The 18,132-nt window shown below is 36.7% G+C and overlaps 1 protein-coding gene across 3 annotated transcripts in view; it reads left to right on the top strand.

The window, feature by feature from the left end:
• Positions 1-18,132, top strand: part of cdkal1 (CDK5 regulatory subunit associated protein 1-like 1) — a 295,854-nt gene that overhangs the window by 19,853 nt on the left and 257,869 nt on the right. For all 3 annotated transcript variants that reach the window (XR_013284163.1, XR_013284164.1, XM_077525811.1), the window contains exon 4: positions 5,415-5,499. Coding sequence is in view for 1 of the 3 variants with exons in the window: in XM_077525811.1 (XP_077381937.1) it covers positions 5,415-5,499 (85 nt within the window). In the remaining 2 variants the exon portion in view is untranslated. The remainder of the gene's footprint in view (positions 1-5,414; positions 5,500-18,132) is intronic.

Here is an 18,132-nt window from a genome sequence, read left to right as displayed (position 1 = left end):
TTTTTATTAGTTTTCAGGGTGGTTCTGTTCGTTTTCATATATATATATATATATATATATATATATATATATATATATACACACACACACACTGTTTTAGCGTCATATCTTTGTCGTATGTCTTTTTGTATTATACTGCCCCCTGTTGGCCAAGATGCTCGCACCATAAGTAGCAACATAATTAATTGAACTGTTTAAATCTTGAGATTTTATTTTTAATTTAAAAAAATAAGTTCCACTTTTTTTTTTAAATTATTATTTATTTATTTTTATTTATTTATTTTTTTGGTGGGGCTGAAATTTTGATGTGGAAAGATGTTTTGTTCAACGAGTGGAACAAATTAAGACTTACTTAGACTTATTGAACCCCTTGGGGTGGCTTCCTCTGGGAAATTTACATGTCCAGCAACAATAAGAACAGATAATAAAATAATTCAATCAATCAATAAATAATGAAAATGTTATCTTATTATATATTATATGATTATATATTATCAAAAAAATAATTACACCAGAGATTGAAATAATAAATAAAAATTCAATCAATAAATACGGTTATTACACCAGAGATTGAATTAATAATAATAATAATAATAAATACAATATATTGAATCCTGCATACAAGTACAGTCCGCGTTAGTTCTGGTGTACATAATTTCATAAAATTAACAAATATCTACCATTTTTCTTTGTACTGTTGTGTAAAGTAAATGTGACAAATGTTACTTGCATGCCTCAAGAGTTAACCTAAGCATACTCTTCCTCAATGGGGGCACGGCTCAGGTGATAGAGTGGTCGTCTCCCAAGCCAGAGGTTGTGCGTTCAATCTGAGCCCCTGTGAACCCTCGCTTACTCCTCAGGTGAATGAGGAGAGAGCGTTAAAGTGCTTGGAGTGCTTTACCATTGACCAACTAAGAAGCACGATATTTTAGTAAAAGGCATTTTTTGCCCTCGTAGACTTGATGCAGAGCGTTTGAGTTCATTGAGCCAGCCGGGCATCCGGCAGTCTGCTTGGCCAATAAGGGCAGACAGGCCTTGTTAGCTCAGCCAAGTGCATCTATTCACCCCTAAGCCACCCTTTGCAACCAACATGCTGCCTCCGATCACCCTCTACGCCAGTCTATCCCAAGGTCGGCGCGTCCTCTGTGGGTGGTTGCACTTTGTGTGTGCGTGAAGAGGTGGGAGGGCAGCATTGAGATACGGGGTGGAAAGGATGGCGGGCAGAAGACAGAAATGACAACACAAACGTGTTTATGCGCGTGAGGCAATGTGTGTGGGGATCGGGTGGAAAAAGTGGGTCATGATACGGCACGTGTGTGCGCAGCTCACGAGCGTTGTATTGAGCCCCGGGGTGGCGGCTGTCTGCGTCTTCTGTGTCTTTCCAGCACGCATTTGCATGTGTGCAACGCACACACGCAGCAGCGCTTTGGAAGTGGCAGCAAAAACGGGGCCGGGGACAAAATCACCACCAGAAATGAGGAGGCATTAAAATAACATAATAATAATTGTATAATAATAATAATACAAGATAATAACATAACATTGATGTAATGTTTTTTTAGTATGAGCTCGTTCTTTTTACACGATTGTGACCTTTTTTAAATATCGCCGACCTCCCCACAATATCGTGATAATTATCGTATCATCATCTTCATATCTTGTTAATATCGTATCGTGATGTTTGGATATTGTTGCATCCCTAGTTTTTACACAATGAAACAACAATGGATACTTTCTTAGTTACTTTTAGAAAAACAAAACAAAAAACAATTATATTTTACAGGTATCTACAAAAGGCAGCTGTCTTTAATTATAGGCACTCACTCAGTTAAAATAACCGTTTACACTTTGTGTTTGCATATTGGCACATCTGCATACTCGCAGTTTGGGGGAAAAGATCTTGTTCCCATTCTGCTTGATGCTGTTTGTGTGCGTCTCTGCTCTCTTGACACTTCGGCTGAGACTCATCTCAGGATCTCTGCAGGGTGCTTCACACACCTGTGGGTAAATCAATAACAGAGCACAGAATGCACAAGTTTGTTTTTTTTGTTTTATTTTTCTCCTGTATTCGGACGCGAACCACCGAATGTGCCCACTTGTGGCTTTCGTGTTCTCTACATATTTCATTTAATTTCTTTTGCTCTCTGGATGAATGCTGTTGCTTTTCTTTTGCTTTTAACCCGAAGCTTTTTTTGTCCAACTTTCCATACAAATGCACCCGCAACCACTAACCCGCTCTCCCAATCGCCATTGTAAGTAATTGAAATGTGTTATGACCGTGGTGCAGACTGACACGCACACAAACACAATCTGACCCCAGGTATTGCTTTTTCAATATCAGCCTGCTCTGTTTTTATGTGATTTTTGTAGTGGAATCGATGCAAATAAACATGCTTCTCGTCACACAGGGAAGGGTTGTCTTTTTTTTTTTTTTTTTTTTTTTTTTTTGTTTGTTTGTTTGAGGGGTTCAGCTGTTGTTGTCAGATGTATAATTTCCCGTATATTAGATAAAATATAAATCAAGGAGTTCATCTTAGGGTTTCAAATGGATTTAAGTTGTCTTTTATGCTATTTTGTTGTGTGTGTGTGTGTGTGTGTGTGTGTATATATATATATATATATATATATATATATATATATATATATAAACAATCTGCATGTGTACCGTATTTTCGCACTCTAAGGCACACCTACAAGCCTTCAAATTTTCAAAAGCTGACCATGCGCCTTATAATCCAGTGCGCCTTATATATGGATCAATATTGAGCCGTAACAGGTCTCGCTGTCAAGACGTTAGCGGTGACCCTACACGATCGGCAGAAGATCCCGCCATCTTGGATCGCTAGCTAATACGAATACTTTACCTCAGATAAAATAATAAAACAGCTGTTTATTCATTTTGGAGTTGTCAGAAAGCTGGTTTGTAATTTATTAATAAAGTTTGACTGACCTATCTGACTGTTTTGTTGACATTCCCTGTAGCGCAGCACCATCTAATGGATGCATAACGTAACCCCAGCCTCTACTGTAGCGCCTTATATATGGAAAAAGTTTGAAAATATGTCATTCATTGAAGGTGCGCCTTATAATGCGGAAAATACGGTACATATGCTGCAAGTATAATGTTCTACCAACAGCTGACACAATGCTATTTTGATAGTGATCAGCATTTTCTGTGTAGATATTACAAATCAATCAAGACTTCTTTCAAAATATATATCATGTTCAATTATTATTGTCATTGTTGCCTTATATTGTATAAGTGGTCATAATGTAAGTTGTCATGCTCTGTGGATTACATTTGGTTGAAGTTGAGTTCCATGCGAATAACACATGACGAAAAGTCGAGCAGGTCTGAAGTGGAGACACGCATTTTTTTAACATCATAATTTCAAAAATATTAGCCACTCCACTCGAGGAAAAGTAATTGGCTTTTGGCGCAACATGAGACTTGTTCTTGGTGTTTTGTGGTGTGTATGAGTTTGATGTTTTGTCTACTTATTTATGTATTTATTTATCTATTTGTTCACTGATGTATAATGTATTTACTTGTAAGAAAAAACAAACAACCCCCCCCCCCCCCTGTATTCACAACTCAACTCAACTCAACTTTATAAAGTGCTTTAAGAACAGGCATTGCTGTGTACAAAGTGCTGTACATAAACATCAGTTAATACATTATACATAAGTGAACAAATAAGAAGTAGTGAATAAAGAGATAAATAATTACTGTTGCAAACTTAAGCAGAAAATTTGGGCAAATAATTGTCATTTAGAGTTTTGATTGAAGTTGCATTTTGTGTGTTGGAGGAGAGGGTAAAAAGGGAATTACTTCTAAATCGCAACCTAATAAATGAGCAACATTCAATGGCGGTTGGTATTTGTATGTTATTGATTTATTTTTTGATATTTTTTTTCTTTTCCAAAGGCTCGTAACTACCATTCATATTTATGCAATTCAGCAGGTCCCCCTTTGCGCAATAATTCACAGCCAACTGACTTTTTTTTTAAAGTACAGACGTGCTTATGAATTCCAGGATGCTTGTTTTAACCCTCGGGGATTTTCTTCATCAGATAAGTCAACAGTTTTTCCACATACATCTGCAGTTAACAACATTTCACGTAATTGCCCGATGGCCATGATGTGCAAAAATTGAGCAAATCACTCCCTTGCCATTGGCTACACCTCCGTACCTATGCAAATGTTATGCAAATCTCACTTTCCAGAGATTTCCCAATCACAGCGTTTCATAGAGTTGTTGGAATAAACGGCAAGGAAGGATACTTACATGCTGAGTCATTGCAAGTAACTTTGGCATACTGATGAAGAGAACCGAATAACAAACTTTGGAACCCACAATTGGCTATTGTTATTGTTGTCAAAACATGATATATGGCATATGAGTTGTCCCTAGCCTGGCTTCACATAGGTGTTAGTTATTGTTTTTTTTGTTTTTTGTTTTTTAAATAAATTTTTTATTTACCTGTTACGGACTGAAGAGTTTTGAATGAGTCCCTTGTGATTGTCAGATAATTTACAAATTAGGTAGTCGTGTCTTGCTGAATGCAGGGGGATTAGTATATATTTTGAAACGTTTTGAAAATTGCAGAAACTAGACCGTTTTAATTGCTTATTTATAAATAGTTGAGTCTCTGGACACACAACAAAGACCCGCTACAGAGACTAGAAGAGTTCTAACCTGGACGTCTCGGGATATGGTGACCTCATTACGAAGAATATAACATTCACAAAATGTACTTTGAATAATTCAAAAAATTGTTATCCATTATTCTCAAGTTAGCAAAGTTTACATAATGTGGGTCATCTCTTCCTTTTTTTTAAATCTAATATTTCACAATGAATACCTAATTAACTCATTTGCTCCCAAAAACGTATAAATACGTTCTATTTTAAATATTACCAGTGTCCCAAAACTCCTATTTGTTTTTTTTTTTTTTTTAATGCTAGAGCATACAGAAGGCTTTAATGCAGCACCAGAACTGAAGAGAACAGCTTAAGCAATAGTGGTTATTATAAAAACGGCCAGCAGGTGGCAGCAGAGTATAAGAGCTCAACCAGGGCCATGTTGCAACAAGCTCTTTTTGACAGTGTTTTATTTTTTTTTACAGGTTTGTGAATAATGCTGAACCTTAGCCATGTTCTAATGCTAATTGCTGTAAAACGGAAACAGAAATGTTTTTTTTTTTTTCCTGATGAAAGAAGAGACTTTAATCTTTCTTTTGGTAGGTTCCATGTTTTTATAGCAATAGAACACAAAATTCTGTGGGCCTTGCAAAATCAGTCAAAATCCAGTAAAACAGCCGAGAGTGAAGGGGATTGCGAAATGTGAAAATTGCTGGGATTGAATGAGTTAAGTGTGTGACCAATAAAATGTTTGTTTTTTTCCCCACAGATGACCCAGCCGAAGCAGATTTGTGGCTTCTGAACAGCTGCACTGTCAAAAATCCCGCAGAAGACCACTTCAGAAACTCAATCAAGTACTGAACTCCCATTTACTTTTTCCCACCAACATTTTCTGTATTCAACTTTTTAATTACCGGCACTTGTAAATTTCGGTTTACAATCAACCCACCTGGCCATGACATTTCTCCCAACTGCTAAACTGCTATTTCAATGCGCATTACATACACATGAGCAGAGAATCAGAGAAAGGGGATGTATCATTTGCATAAACACAGTCAAATTAAGCCAGAAACTGTTTTGCATTTTGATTAATTTTCCTTCATCAGGGGCACACCCACACGCAGCGGATGCGCTTTATTGTGCTAGTGAGAGCAAACAATGAGTCACTGGGTTTGTTTCAAGTTTGGCGATCAACTGTTTTTTTAGCTCTGCCAACAAAATCGACATGTCTAAAGTGAGTTTGGTGTAATTAGGTGCATAATTGCACAGATCACGTTTTTTTTTTTTTTTTTTTTTTGGAACATTTATTGTTGCTTTACCTCTTGTGTAAATTGTTTATAGTGCTCATGCAATTGCTTTCTGGGAAGCAATTTTCTCTTTTCTGGATGCTTGCACCACATTCCAAAAAAGCTTGGACAGGGGCAACAAGGGACTGGGAACATTCAGAAATGCTTAAAAAAACAAAAAAACAAACAAAAAAAAAAACACTTGAAACATTCCACAGGTGAAGTGGTTAATTGGAAACAGGTGAGTGTCATGATAAGAGGAGCATCAGTTGTTGAAGAGGTTCACCACATTGAGAACAAATGCGTGAGCAAATTGTCCGACAGTTTAAGAACAATGTTTTTCAATGTGCAGTTGCAAGAAATGTAGGGATTTTATCATGTACAGTCCAGAATACCATCAGAAGATTCTGAGAATTTTGAGAAATCTCTGCACGTATGTGGCAATGCCGAAAACCAACATTGAACATGCATGTTACAACGTCCAGACCCGTCTCCCAATGAAAAATGTATGAAGCGCAAAATACGACAACGGAGACACCGGATTGTTGATCATCATTACCAGCTCTCTGAATGCATTACAATTTCACCGAAATGATTAAATGCACATTGGCTTTCATCAGATGGCTGTTTTTAAAATAGCCATGAATTTGAACAAGGCAAGGTTAGCTCAGTTGTTAGAGCGATTTCTTCCCCCATGGAGAACCTGGGTTCAAACCCCGCTTGGACCACATTTTTGTACGTTTGATACTAACTTACTATCGTTTCAGGAAGTTGATTATAATTTCTCTGAAATGATGAAATCCCTTCGACAGATTGCAGTTCAAGATTTCTTCTCATTCATTTCTCTTTCAACTTCAATTAAAACTGTAATTTTCACGTAATTTGTCTTTCAATTTACGTCATAAGCATTTCAGCATTCCCATGCAAATTCTGGTGAAATTGCGTGGGAATGCTGAAAGCGGAATGCTTCAATTTACGTCATAAGCATTCCGCTTTCAGCATTCCCACGCAAATTCTCCAGAATTTGCACTTAGTCTAGTTTTTGTAAAGCTGTTGCCTTGGCAACCATTGGTCAAAATGATACCCAATGTACTCTACTTCTTTTCTTTAAGAAGGAGCTCACTTTGTTGTATAAATTGGTAATGTAGCACCTTGTGAATGCCAGCAAGTAAATTAGTGTGGGCTAAGGGGCATCTGTAACAGTACGCGTGTTCTAAAAGGCTAAAATGAATAATTGAATTCACTATCAGACACCTTTCAAATCGTTGACTGTGATTGTGTTGCAGAAGCTGTTGCTCACCAGCATGTAATTAAACAGCTCCGTTTGTGCTTGCGTTTTTTTTTGTTTTTTGTTTTTTTTGCACGTGTTAAATTTTTCCACTCGGCTGTCTCGAGTAATTTTTGCGATCAAGGAAATGTTTGCTTAATGAATTAGAACCAAATTCGGAGTTCTGTACATCAGTTTTTAAAACACGCCGATCCCCCTGGTTTATTGAAATTCATTCCCATTATCATTTTAATATTCATGAAGCAGCCACGAGAGAGTGAGTGGGGGAAAAAAAACAAAAAACATACTTTTTAATTGAAAAGGGACACACAACACACAGAATGAACTCCTGGAATATATCCAAATTGTATATACTTTGTTTATACTGTGTATTTCGCCAGATGTTTGCTGTGGTGTTGCAAGTAATTACGATGGCCTCTAGAAAGACTCTGTTGGCAGTGTTGCTTTGGCAGACGTGAAACCTTTAAACCCTTTTTGGCCTCCATTGTGGAAAGCACTTGTTTCTTCAAGTATGTTGCTTGACAAACTTTCTTTGTACGTGAACGTTATTACTTTTGACAATGTTGGCGCTTTAAAATGATTTAATTAACGTTGCTTGTATTATTTTGATTACATAAAATATTTACGCATCTACGTATGCATTACAAATATGATCCTAAAAACACCATTTGACGTTTATCAAGTTATTTAATTAAACTCCAATGGCTTGATAAGATGATTAACTCATTCACTCCCAGCCATTTTCATGTTCTATTGCTATCAAAACATGGAACCTACCAAAAGAAAAATGTGTCTCTTCTTTCATCAGGGAAAAAAAAAAGAGAAGAAAAAAGTACGGTATATTTTTCATCTGTTTTTATGTTTTGTAGCAATTAGCATTAGAATTAGCTAAGTTTCATCATTATTCACAAACCTGTTGAAAATACTGGGAAAAAGAGCTTGTTTCAGCATGGACCTGGTTGATCTCTTGTACTTTGCTGCCACCTGCTGGTCTTTTTTTTGTGTGTTTTTTTTTGTAATAAGTACCATCGCTTTAAGCGACCGCTTCAGGTCAGAAACTGCATCAAAGCCTTCATACAAAAACTCTTGCATACAAAAACCTTAAAAAAAAACTTATAAATACGTTTTTGGGAGTGAATGAGTTAAGCATATTTTAAACTTCTTAAAATACCTGGTTGCTCAGGTCAAGATATTTTTATTAGAGTGATGAGGCTTCAAAATGTCTCGTGAGGGTCTGCATCCTTTGAAAATATTGCAAAACTATAACTACCAAAAGATTATGGTCCTTTTTCTTTACTTGGTGATTAATGTTATTGAATAATTTATATGTTGCATAATTTAAAGCAACTTATTTTCTTAATTGCCTGATTTAATTACCCAGTAGTATAGTTATGCATGTCCTTTTTTTTTTTTTGCTTCATAGATTTGAGGGTTGTGAATATGCAATGCATCTTCGAGCCCTTAGCCACGTTTGCTCATTAGTAAGATGTCCACTTATTTGGACACACAGCCAAAACAACTACAAGATTGTCAGGGCAATAAGTTGGATCTTGCTTAAAAAAAATAAATAAATAAATAAATATTGGGGGGGGATCTGGAAGGGGTTTGTCCACTAGTTTCGGAGGAGGACCACCATCTATCACACCATTCCAAACACCGACCAAAACGCATAATCTTCAAAGTTAGAATTATTGAAATGATCACTGCAAATTACATTACTTTTAGCTTGATCCATCCGATATGCTTTGTTTTAGTTAATTGTTCAGATTTTTATGAGGAAAATAACACCAAACAACTAAGGAGACAATAGCAATTCATTTTTTTTGTCATTTTTGTTTTTACATCATCAAGGCTGGCTCATGCATTTTGGACGCAAAAGTAGAAGTTCCAAAATCTGCTAAAATCCACCAGAAAACATGCCTAAAAACACCATTGATTCTTTTTTTTGGTATATTTTTTTTATTTATTTTATTTTTTTTTACCGCAGACAGACTTTTTAGTCCGTGTAATTTCTTATTTTCAGGATTGAGGAGAAATGGATTTGTACATGTGCCAATGTAATTAGGATAAAAAAAAATGGTCAAAAACAAAAACAAACGACAGTTAGATTATAGTTACATTTATTCAAAATATGTAGCCCTTGCAAGAAAGCTTTGGACACCCTCTTAGTGTTAAGTGCTCACAGTTAAGTATGAAATTACACAAACATGTAATCCCCCCCCCCCCCCCCCGCCTCTAAATAACATTCAGATTTGGACACATTTGGGGGCTCAAACCAATGACTTCCAATGGGAGCCTCTGTCCGTGGTTGTTATGGCAACAAAGCCCCTATTGTGTTGTCGCATCCTGCAGAGGTGGGAGGTGGCTTGAGCAGTGGCTTATTTACATGAAACCGGACGGCCCCCCTCCAAAATTGACTTCTTTCAATGCTCTGCGTTGAGAGAGGGTGAAGTGCTCTATTGCATTAGACTGTAATACTGTAAACCTGTTTGTGGCAAAATGGCACATGATGCCTATCTCTAGAAAGCACCGTAAATTGGGTAGAGCTTCTTTTTTGTTTAGTTTTTTTTATTATTATTATTATTATTATTATTATTATTATTATTACTATTATTACAGTTTTTTTCTGCTTAAAATGAAAAGTCTGTCGTGTGTTATAAACGGTCTGAAATCTAGAGTGACCTTTATATTTTTTATTTATTTATTTTTTTTAACTCGGGGCAATTTTCAGTTTTCTGTGTTCATTGGCTCCTGTAGACATGACATGGATTTGTAGTTGACTAGACACACACGCACGCACAAAACTGCTGCTTTGGGGCTGGTTTTGGTCCAACCCAGGGATTGGCATTAAATCTGTCAGTTCTGCAGGGCATTAGCCTACATTTCAGAGTGCACACAAACAAAAAATCCCCATCGAAGAATGAGCAAGATTGGGCAGAGGGAAATGGCATACGATATGTAAATCGTGTTCTTCCTGCTGAGTTCAGGTAGCATCGCGTTGGCGTCGAGGCACACAAAGGTCAATGTCGTCCATTTGTGTTTTCAACTTGTGCTCTGCCTTCAAGTCGTACTGTAGATCCCTGAAAGTCCGTTTTGGTGAAGTATGAAAGCAAAGTAACCTTTTAATAAAATGTAACTTTTTCTCAGACAAATTTTTAGGGAAAAGGCTCATTTGTAAGTCATTCTATAAACTAATCTCTCACAAAATATCTCACATAATTATTTTTTATGCATTCACATATTTTGTCAAGGCGCTACGAATGTAAATTACAGTGCAAGACAATTCAAAGTGCTTTACATGAAATATTTAAAACGTTATGGAAAGCGAAACAACATATTAACTCATTCAGTCGCCGCCATTTTCACATTTCGCAATCCCGTTCGCTCCCGGCTGTTTTACTGGATTTTGACTGATTTTGCAAGGCCCACAGAATATTGTGTTCAATTGCTATAAAAGCATGGAAACTACCAAAAGAAAGATTAAAGTCTCTTCTTTCATCAGGAAAAAAAAAGTATGTTTCTACCTGTTTCCGTTTTGCAGCAATTAGCATTAGAAGAGAGCTAAGTTTCATCAGTTTTCACAAATCTATTTAAAATTGTAACTAATTGAGCTTTTTTCCTACATGGCCCTGGTTGATCTCCTTTGCTCTGCTGCCACCTGCTGGCCGTTTGTGTAATAACTAACATTTCTGCAACCGAGAGGCTGCATCAAAGCCTTCTGTATGCTCTAGCATACCCCCCCCCCCCCCCCCCCCCCCAAAAAAAAAAAAAACGTATAAATACGTCTTTGGGACACTTAGAACATTAAAAAAACGTATTTATATGTTATTGGGAGTAAATGAGTTAAGGCATTGCAAAAATGGGAATGAAATCGTCACAACTTTCAGGTTGTGAAAGTGAAATCTTTGTTCCTCTCTGTTATTGTGTCGTGCCATGTTATGTTCTTTTATAGTGAAATGCCACATTTGATGTGAGCAGCCACAACAAACATTCTTTTCTATTGTGACCAAAATCAGCAATGTCAGATCTCTGATTTATTCATTGTAAAGACCTTGAGACCTCGAGGTGTCGCTCCTTACCTACTATGAACGTGTAGAGGTGATTGCTGAGTATACCGTACGTTTTTGTCCAGTGTACTGCACGGATCTGTACTACTTTTTTTTTTTTTTTTTTTTTTTTTTTTTTTTTTTTTCTCCCTCCCCTATTCAAGTCTACCTTATGAATGGCAGTGATTTTCACTTGAAACTTTTGAAATCGTCTGCAAACGCTCAAGTGCACACAAATAAACATTTCAAGACACATAAAGCCAAAGATTGCTCTTGAGCAAGAATTAGTCGTAGTTTGTCAAGGTTGAACATGCCGCTGTGCACCTCTTAAGATACCAAAACGTCTGCATATGCTTGAAATTCCTTATCATAAATGAATATTTAAAAAAAAAAAAAACCCATTATTTAACTCATTTCGCTCATTCAGGGAATGCGGACGCATTGAGGGAGTTTTAACCGACCTTTTAGTAATAATTAGGTCAGCGTCGATCATCCTTGACCTCGGCGGCCTCATCCTTTTAAAGTCATGTATTTTTCTGAGGGCAGATTCTATCACTAGGCTGCGCATTTAACCTTTAAGACGTGCAGCCCCAAACAACAGTCAGATGGGATTTTGCGTAATGGACTTACAATGTCGTAAAATAACAGTCTTTGTCTTCTTTTTTTTTTTCTTAAGCTCGTTTATCAGAAACGGTGATAGGCAAAGCAGACATCAGAAGGGATGACGCTAATCTGATGGAAGGCTAATAATGTTTTAAATCCCCGTTCCGAATGGACTTGACTTTTATCAGCTCGGTTGGCTTTGAATAGCCAGGTATTTCGTTCCTCTCATTTCCGGAGCCACTGAAAAGTTTTACAGTCTTACAGTCATGGAATGTCAAGTCGGAGTTTATCAACAGTGCCACAGCATCAACTTTGCTCTTTCATTAGTTTTTTTTTTTTTTTTTAGGCTGTAACATCATAAAGGGTACGGAAATTTTGCACACTTGCTCTTCTGTCGTCATATTTAATTTTCCTTCCTTTATACACATTTTTTCGACGCGAGTCTCCGGATGGCGTTTATTTTTAGCTAAGTACTTGCCCCTTCTTGGCTTCAGGTTTCGATCCTACTTGGCCGACAGAACATTCTGTGTTCGTTCGCCTTGGGTGCTCCGAGTCCCGCACCGCCCCGCAGTCGTATGGTGTTCCACAAGGATCTGTATTGGGGCCCATTCTGTTCTCATTATATTCACTGCCCTTGGGCTCCATCCTTAGAAAAAACATGGAGTCTCTTTTCACTGCTATGCGGATGGCAGTCAGATCGATGTCCCGCTTAGTAAAAAGGCCGCGTTCTCATTGAAGCCTCTCTTGTCCTGTCTGGAAGAAATCAAAGCCTGGATGGCTTTAAATTTCTTGAACTTGAATGAGAAGAAAACGGAAGTGATGGTCTTCGGTCCCAGCGGCTCTTCTCATCCTGCCGATTTGGGTCCTCTGGCACAATATCTGAAGCCAACAGGCTCAAACCTGGGTGTCAAGATAGACAGTGACTTTAAACTGGATCGGCCGATTGCCGCTGTTGGCAAATCTCGGCAGCAATTTATATATTGTGTTAAATAGCGATGGCAGAGGCTACATTTACACTTGGATCTAAATTACTTTATATTTTAAGATGTCAAATGCACTGCAAGACGTCTTCAAGCTGGCGGCAAGGCTCAGTGGTAGAGCGGTTGTCTCCCAACCCAGGGGTTGTGGGTTCGATCCCTTGTGACCATGTCAGAGTGTCCTTGAGCAAGATACCGAAATCGCCGGTTGCTCCTGATGCAGTTATGTGAATGTGAAATCAGTAGGGGTGTGAATTGCCTCGTACCTGACGATTCGATTCGTATCACGATTCACAGGTCACAATTCAATTCTATACCGATTAATCCCGATACGAATTTATAAGTCGATTGTTGCGATATTTTTATTTTTTTTTTCTCAAATTTAGAAAATACTATTCAGTAAACTTGTACATGTACAATGTTAAGATTTGTATGAAAATGTATTATTTATTTATCTGAAACTTCAGTCATAACTGTGAGCCACTGTATTTAACAAACAGGTTGTAATCTGTTTCATATTTGAACGGCTTTGAAATAAAATATTAAGGCTTAATGTTCCATTAATTAATATAACATTTTTCCATGATTAAGGTGTGAACCCTAACCCTAAGTAAGACATTTTCTTGAATATTTTTCCATCAAAAATGGACGTTTAAAGATCGATTCGGCTACCTATTGAATCGATTCGAGAATTGTGTGATGTAATATCGCAATATATTACCGAATCAATTTTTTTAACACCCTTAGAAATCAGTGTGAAGCAGTTTTGAGTTCCATAACAGATGTAAAAAAAAAAAAAAAAAAAAAAAAAAAAAGTGCTATACAAGTGAAAGACCATTTGCCAAGACCAAAGTCTGTTTCCGAAGTCAAATGGACAAACTGTTGTTCCACTGCATCCGTGTGTTTGTCGTGTTACACTTGGGATGCGTGTTCACGAATGTTTGGTGAAATGAACGGCTGCGTAATCGCAGCCTGTCACATTGCGGCCGTGGCGTTTTTATAAGCAGAACAGCAGTCGCAAACGACTGCAGGCTTTTATCCATTCAGTCTCAGACGGACGCTTGCTTTTAAGACACCCAACGGGGTTCCAGTGTTTTGTTTTGTTTTGTTTTCCAGCTGATTCTCAATTGTGTGTTGAAGCCCTTAGAGGCCAAGTTAATATAGGATTGGAGATAAAAAAAAAAAAATGGGGACCTTTCACCCTGGCATGTTGCAAATGACTGATTTTATGCATTTGAATAGCAAGTCAAATTTTGCATTTTGTCAAGGGATGGAGTTGGAGTTTAGTTTTGGTGCTTTAGGGATTTATTTCATCCATTTAATTTGAAAGAGTAGAAATTTCAAAACAATAATTTTTAAAACTAGATTAAGCTAAGCATGCATGAACGCAAAGTCATTTCCGCAATGTTCGTGCAGTTGATTTTGTATTATCCCCAATATTCTTCTGTGATTGTATTTTGAAGGTTAAAACGTCATCTTTCCTTTTGAAGCTAAACAATGCATTTATTTATTTTTTTGTAGACAGACTTCATTTTTTCTATGTTCTTCTGGCAAAAAATATAACATATAGTGTTACATTTCCTTTGAACATTTGGTGAAATTATTTCTCCTTTTGTAGACACCGGTCAGTTGTGAACGACGGTGGAGGGAAAGTAGATATTCTTTTACCGTATTTTCACAACTATAAGGCGCACCTAAAAGCCTTAAAAGCCTGACCATGCGCCTTATATATGGATCAATATTGAGCCGCAACAGGTCTCGCTCTCAAAACGCTACCGGTGACGCATGATAACTTTATAATAACCAGTAAATTATGGATGATATAGTTTGCATCTTTGTTTTAGCTCAGGACGCCCTTTCGACTCTTTGGGCTGGATTTGATTCGACATTGTGGCGATCGTACTTTTACATTTTCACACCTTTTCTCCAGCTGACTATTTACCATTACCATAATTTCTGAATTCGCTTCCTCCCTGTCCGACCGGCTCCGACATACTGCGTGTGGGTGTTCATTTATAAACCAGCTGTCAGTGAAAATGGAGGTCATTTTTCTTGCAATTAAGTTGCTTTCACTTTGCCAAGCGTTTTACTTTGCCAGACGTTTTTGATGTTACCAGCTGTTGTGCGAGATTCCTTAATTTGAGCTCCTGAGTAACGGTGGCTATAGATTTGTTTTTTTTCCAGGGTGCTTTGGCACAACGGATTTTTACTGTTATTGTAGGAAGCACAACTGTCATTATTCATGGAATTATATTGATGTGAAGTTCGAGTTAGCCTCAAAGAGTCCCACACCAAATGTGCAAGTTTAGCACCCTACATTTAAATTTGCAATTCAAGAGGATTTTGTGGGATATTTCCAGCAATAAATCATCGACATTCGAGAAATGTGTATTTTTGATGGGCACTGTCATTTAGGGATGTCACGATAAGGGCAATATCGTGATATCGTGATATTAAAACTGCCACAATATCATCGTCGTCATGGTCACAATAATTAAAAGGAACACATCTGTTAAAAAAAAAATTCAGAATGATTTCCATTTGTGCAGTTGTAGCACCCTCTAGTGGCTATTTTATTAGTTAAATTAAATTTTCATGAGGGATGTTTTGGCCTTCTATGTTTCAAATGTATGCAAATTGTCAGATGAAGGGGAACCGAATTTGCTTGTGAAGCCATCAATAAGTGCAAATAAGTACCTCAATATTGTTATTAGAGATTGTAGGTGGTTGATATGCATTGCTGTAATGTAAAAAAACACAATATTATCTTTTTTTTTTTTTTTTTTTTTTAACAATATTGTGATCTTTTTTTAAATATCGCCATATCGTGATAGTTATCGTATCGTGACCTTCATCTCGTGACAATATCATATCGTGATGTTTGGATATCGTTACATCCCTACTGTTATCTTAAAAACGTATACAGTATTCGAACAAAAACAACCAAGATGTGGACAAAATTGTTGATTTCCTTCTGTTAACGAAAGCAAATTTGGCACCAAAGTAATTTGCTTGAACTAAATAGAGTACCCTCAACTTAATATTTCCAGACAATCACTGCAATCAAACAATTTCTTGTGTTAATGCCACTTCTGAAACTGTGAAGTTTTTTTGTTTTGTTTTTTGTTTTGGCCCCTTCTGAGCTAAAGGCTCAAATTGTCTCGGGTTTGAAGGATGCAGACAATGTTTTCAGCTTCTTCTACAGATGTTCAATAAGATTTTAATAATAAAAAAATCCACTTCAAAATAGTCCGTTTTGCTTTTAGCCATTCTTGTGTATTTTTAGCTGTTCAGTATCGCTTGGACTCACATTGTATGCAATACATGAAAAAGTGAATTTACAGTAATATCTTCCCTCAAATGTTGTGTAACTTGCTCAATTTGGTGAAACATTTTATTTGACAGCAGTAAAAAAAATTTCCTCCCTTACAAAAAATGTTAACGATAGAGTTGAGAAGAATCCATTTTTTTTTTTTTTTTTTCGTGTTTCAGGTGCTCTCGCTTTTTCCTTCAGGTCATTTTTCTCTCAGCTGGTGATGACAGATGAGCACAAGGTCACACCATTACCGCTCTTTGTCTGTCATTCTCTCACTCACTTATCACCGCTCCACTTTTGCACCTTCCCGCACGCTGGCGACTCGATTTTTCCGCATCTTTTGCTCCAAATTGTCCACATTTTCCACGTGAGCTGTCGTTTTCTTGGCTTGCTCAGTCAGTTGGGGCCCCTGAGATGCAGTCAATATAGAAAGACGATACACAATCTTGTAGGGATGCACGATAATTATCGGCAATTATCGGCCAAGTTGAAGTCAAACGGATAAAACGGATAATAAAGAAATCTGCCGATAATTGTAATTATTAAACTCAAAATGAGTTACTGGTTCTCTTTGAAGCAGAGAGAGCAATAAAATCCTCACCTCACCCTCTCTTTTTTTTTTTTTTTTTGGTTTTCACGCCCCAAGTGACATGGGTGTTCCAAACCTAAAAATGCAAATGCAAAACATAGTTTGAACATATTGTTTGAGTGGAAGATTGCCAAGTACATGTGTGGACAAGTTTGCAATCATTCGACTTAAAGGAGGACTCGAAATACACAAATATTTAAGTTAATTTTGCAAACAATTATCGGCGTACTTATCGGTTATCGACATCGGCACTTTCTAAATTATTTGTTTATCGGTATCGGTTGAAAATAGTATTATCGTGCATCCCTACAATCTTGTCATTTTAACAATAACTCCAAAATATATATATTTTTAAACCATTAATTAGATTTACAACATGTAAAACCCAACAATAAAATAAAATCTTTTATGGGCTAAAATTTAGTTACATTTTTTCGTACTCGCACATGCTTGACATGAATAATTTATTGATTGACAGATAAATACATGGGCATGGACAATTACACACAAAACAACACGGGTGCAACATCATTAAAAGATGTAATAGTTGATACCACACAGATGGTTGACAGGTGTTTTTCACAGATTCCGAATGGTATGCATTGATTTCACCTCTGACGAGCGACTTAAGCCATCTTGGATGGCGTATGGTTCAAAATCAATAGCAGATGAACAGTGACTCATCTTTCAAAGGAAATGATCGACAAATGTAATTGGTAGACAAAAAAAAAAAAAAAAAAAAAGTTTATTATTGACCATTTTTAGCACCAGCTGTGTCATGCATCACGTCAGATCACTATTGCAGTCAAAAGACGTGAATTTTATGAATTTTTTGACATAGTTTTAATATGAAAGGAGTACAATAATAAATACATTTCAATAAATAATACATTTTCATACAAATCTTAAAGTGTCCATGTATAAGTTTACTGAATGGTATTTTCTAAATTTGAGTAAAAAAAATCGCAACAATCGACATATCGGGATTAATCGGTATTGAATCGGTATTTTTTGGAACAATATGATTACAGTTGAGCTTCGTAATTTAGGTCTGCTCCACAAAAATCTGCGTATAAATGATGGCAATCGTTTTTAAATTATATACCGTTATTTACCGTTATATACCGTTGATAATATATTTTCCTCCATGCATGAGTTTGACACCCTTGGTCTAGTTACACTTTTATGTATTACTACAACTGATTCTTATCTTACAGTATAAAAGTACCATATTGTCTAATGTCTACCAACCTAAACAACACACATTAAAATGAGGTTTAAATAAGTAAATGAATTAAAGCACATTTGTCATCACGTTGATAGACTGTTGACGTGACAGTTTTAGAAATATATTGAAAATGATGCCTCACAAATGAGTCAAA

Source organism: Festucalex cinctus, chromosome 7 (genome assembly GCF_051991245.1).
Source record: "Festucalex cinctus isolate MCC-2025b chromosome 7, RoL_Fcin_1.0, whole genome shotgun sequence".
Taxonomy (NCBI): Eukaryota; Metazoa; Chordata; class Actinopteri; order Syngnathiformes; family Syngnathidae; genus Festucalex; species Festucalex cinctus.
This window is presented reverse-complemented; position numbering and strand designations above follow the sequence as displayed.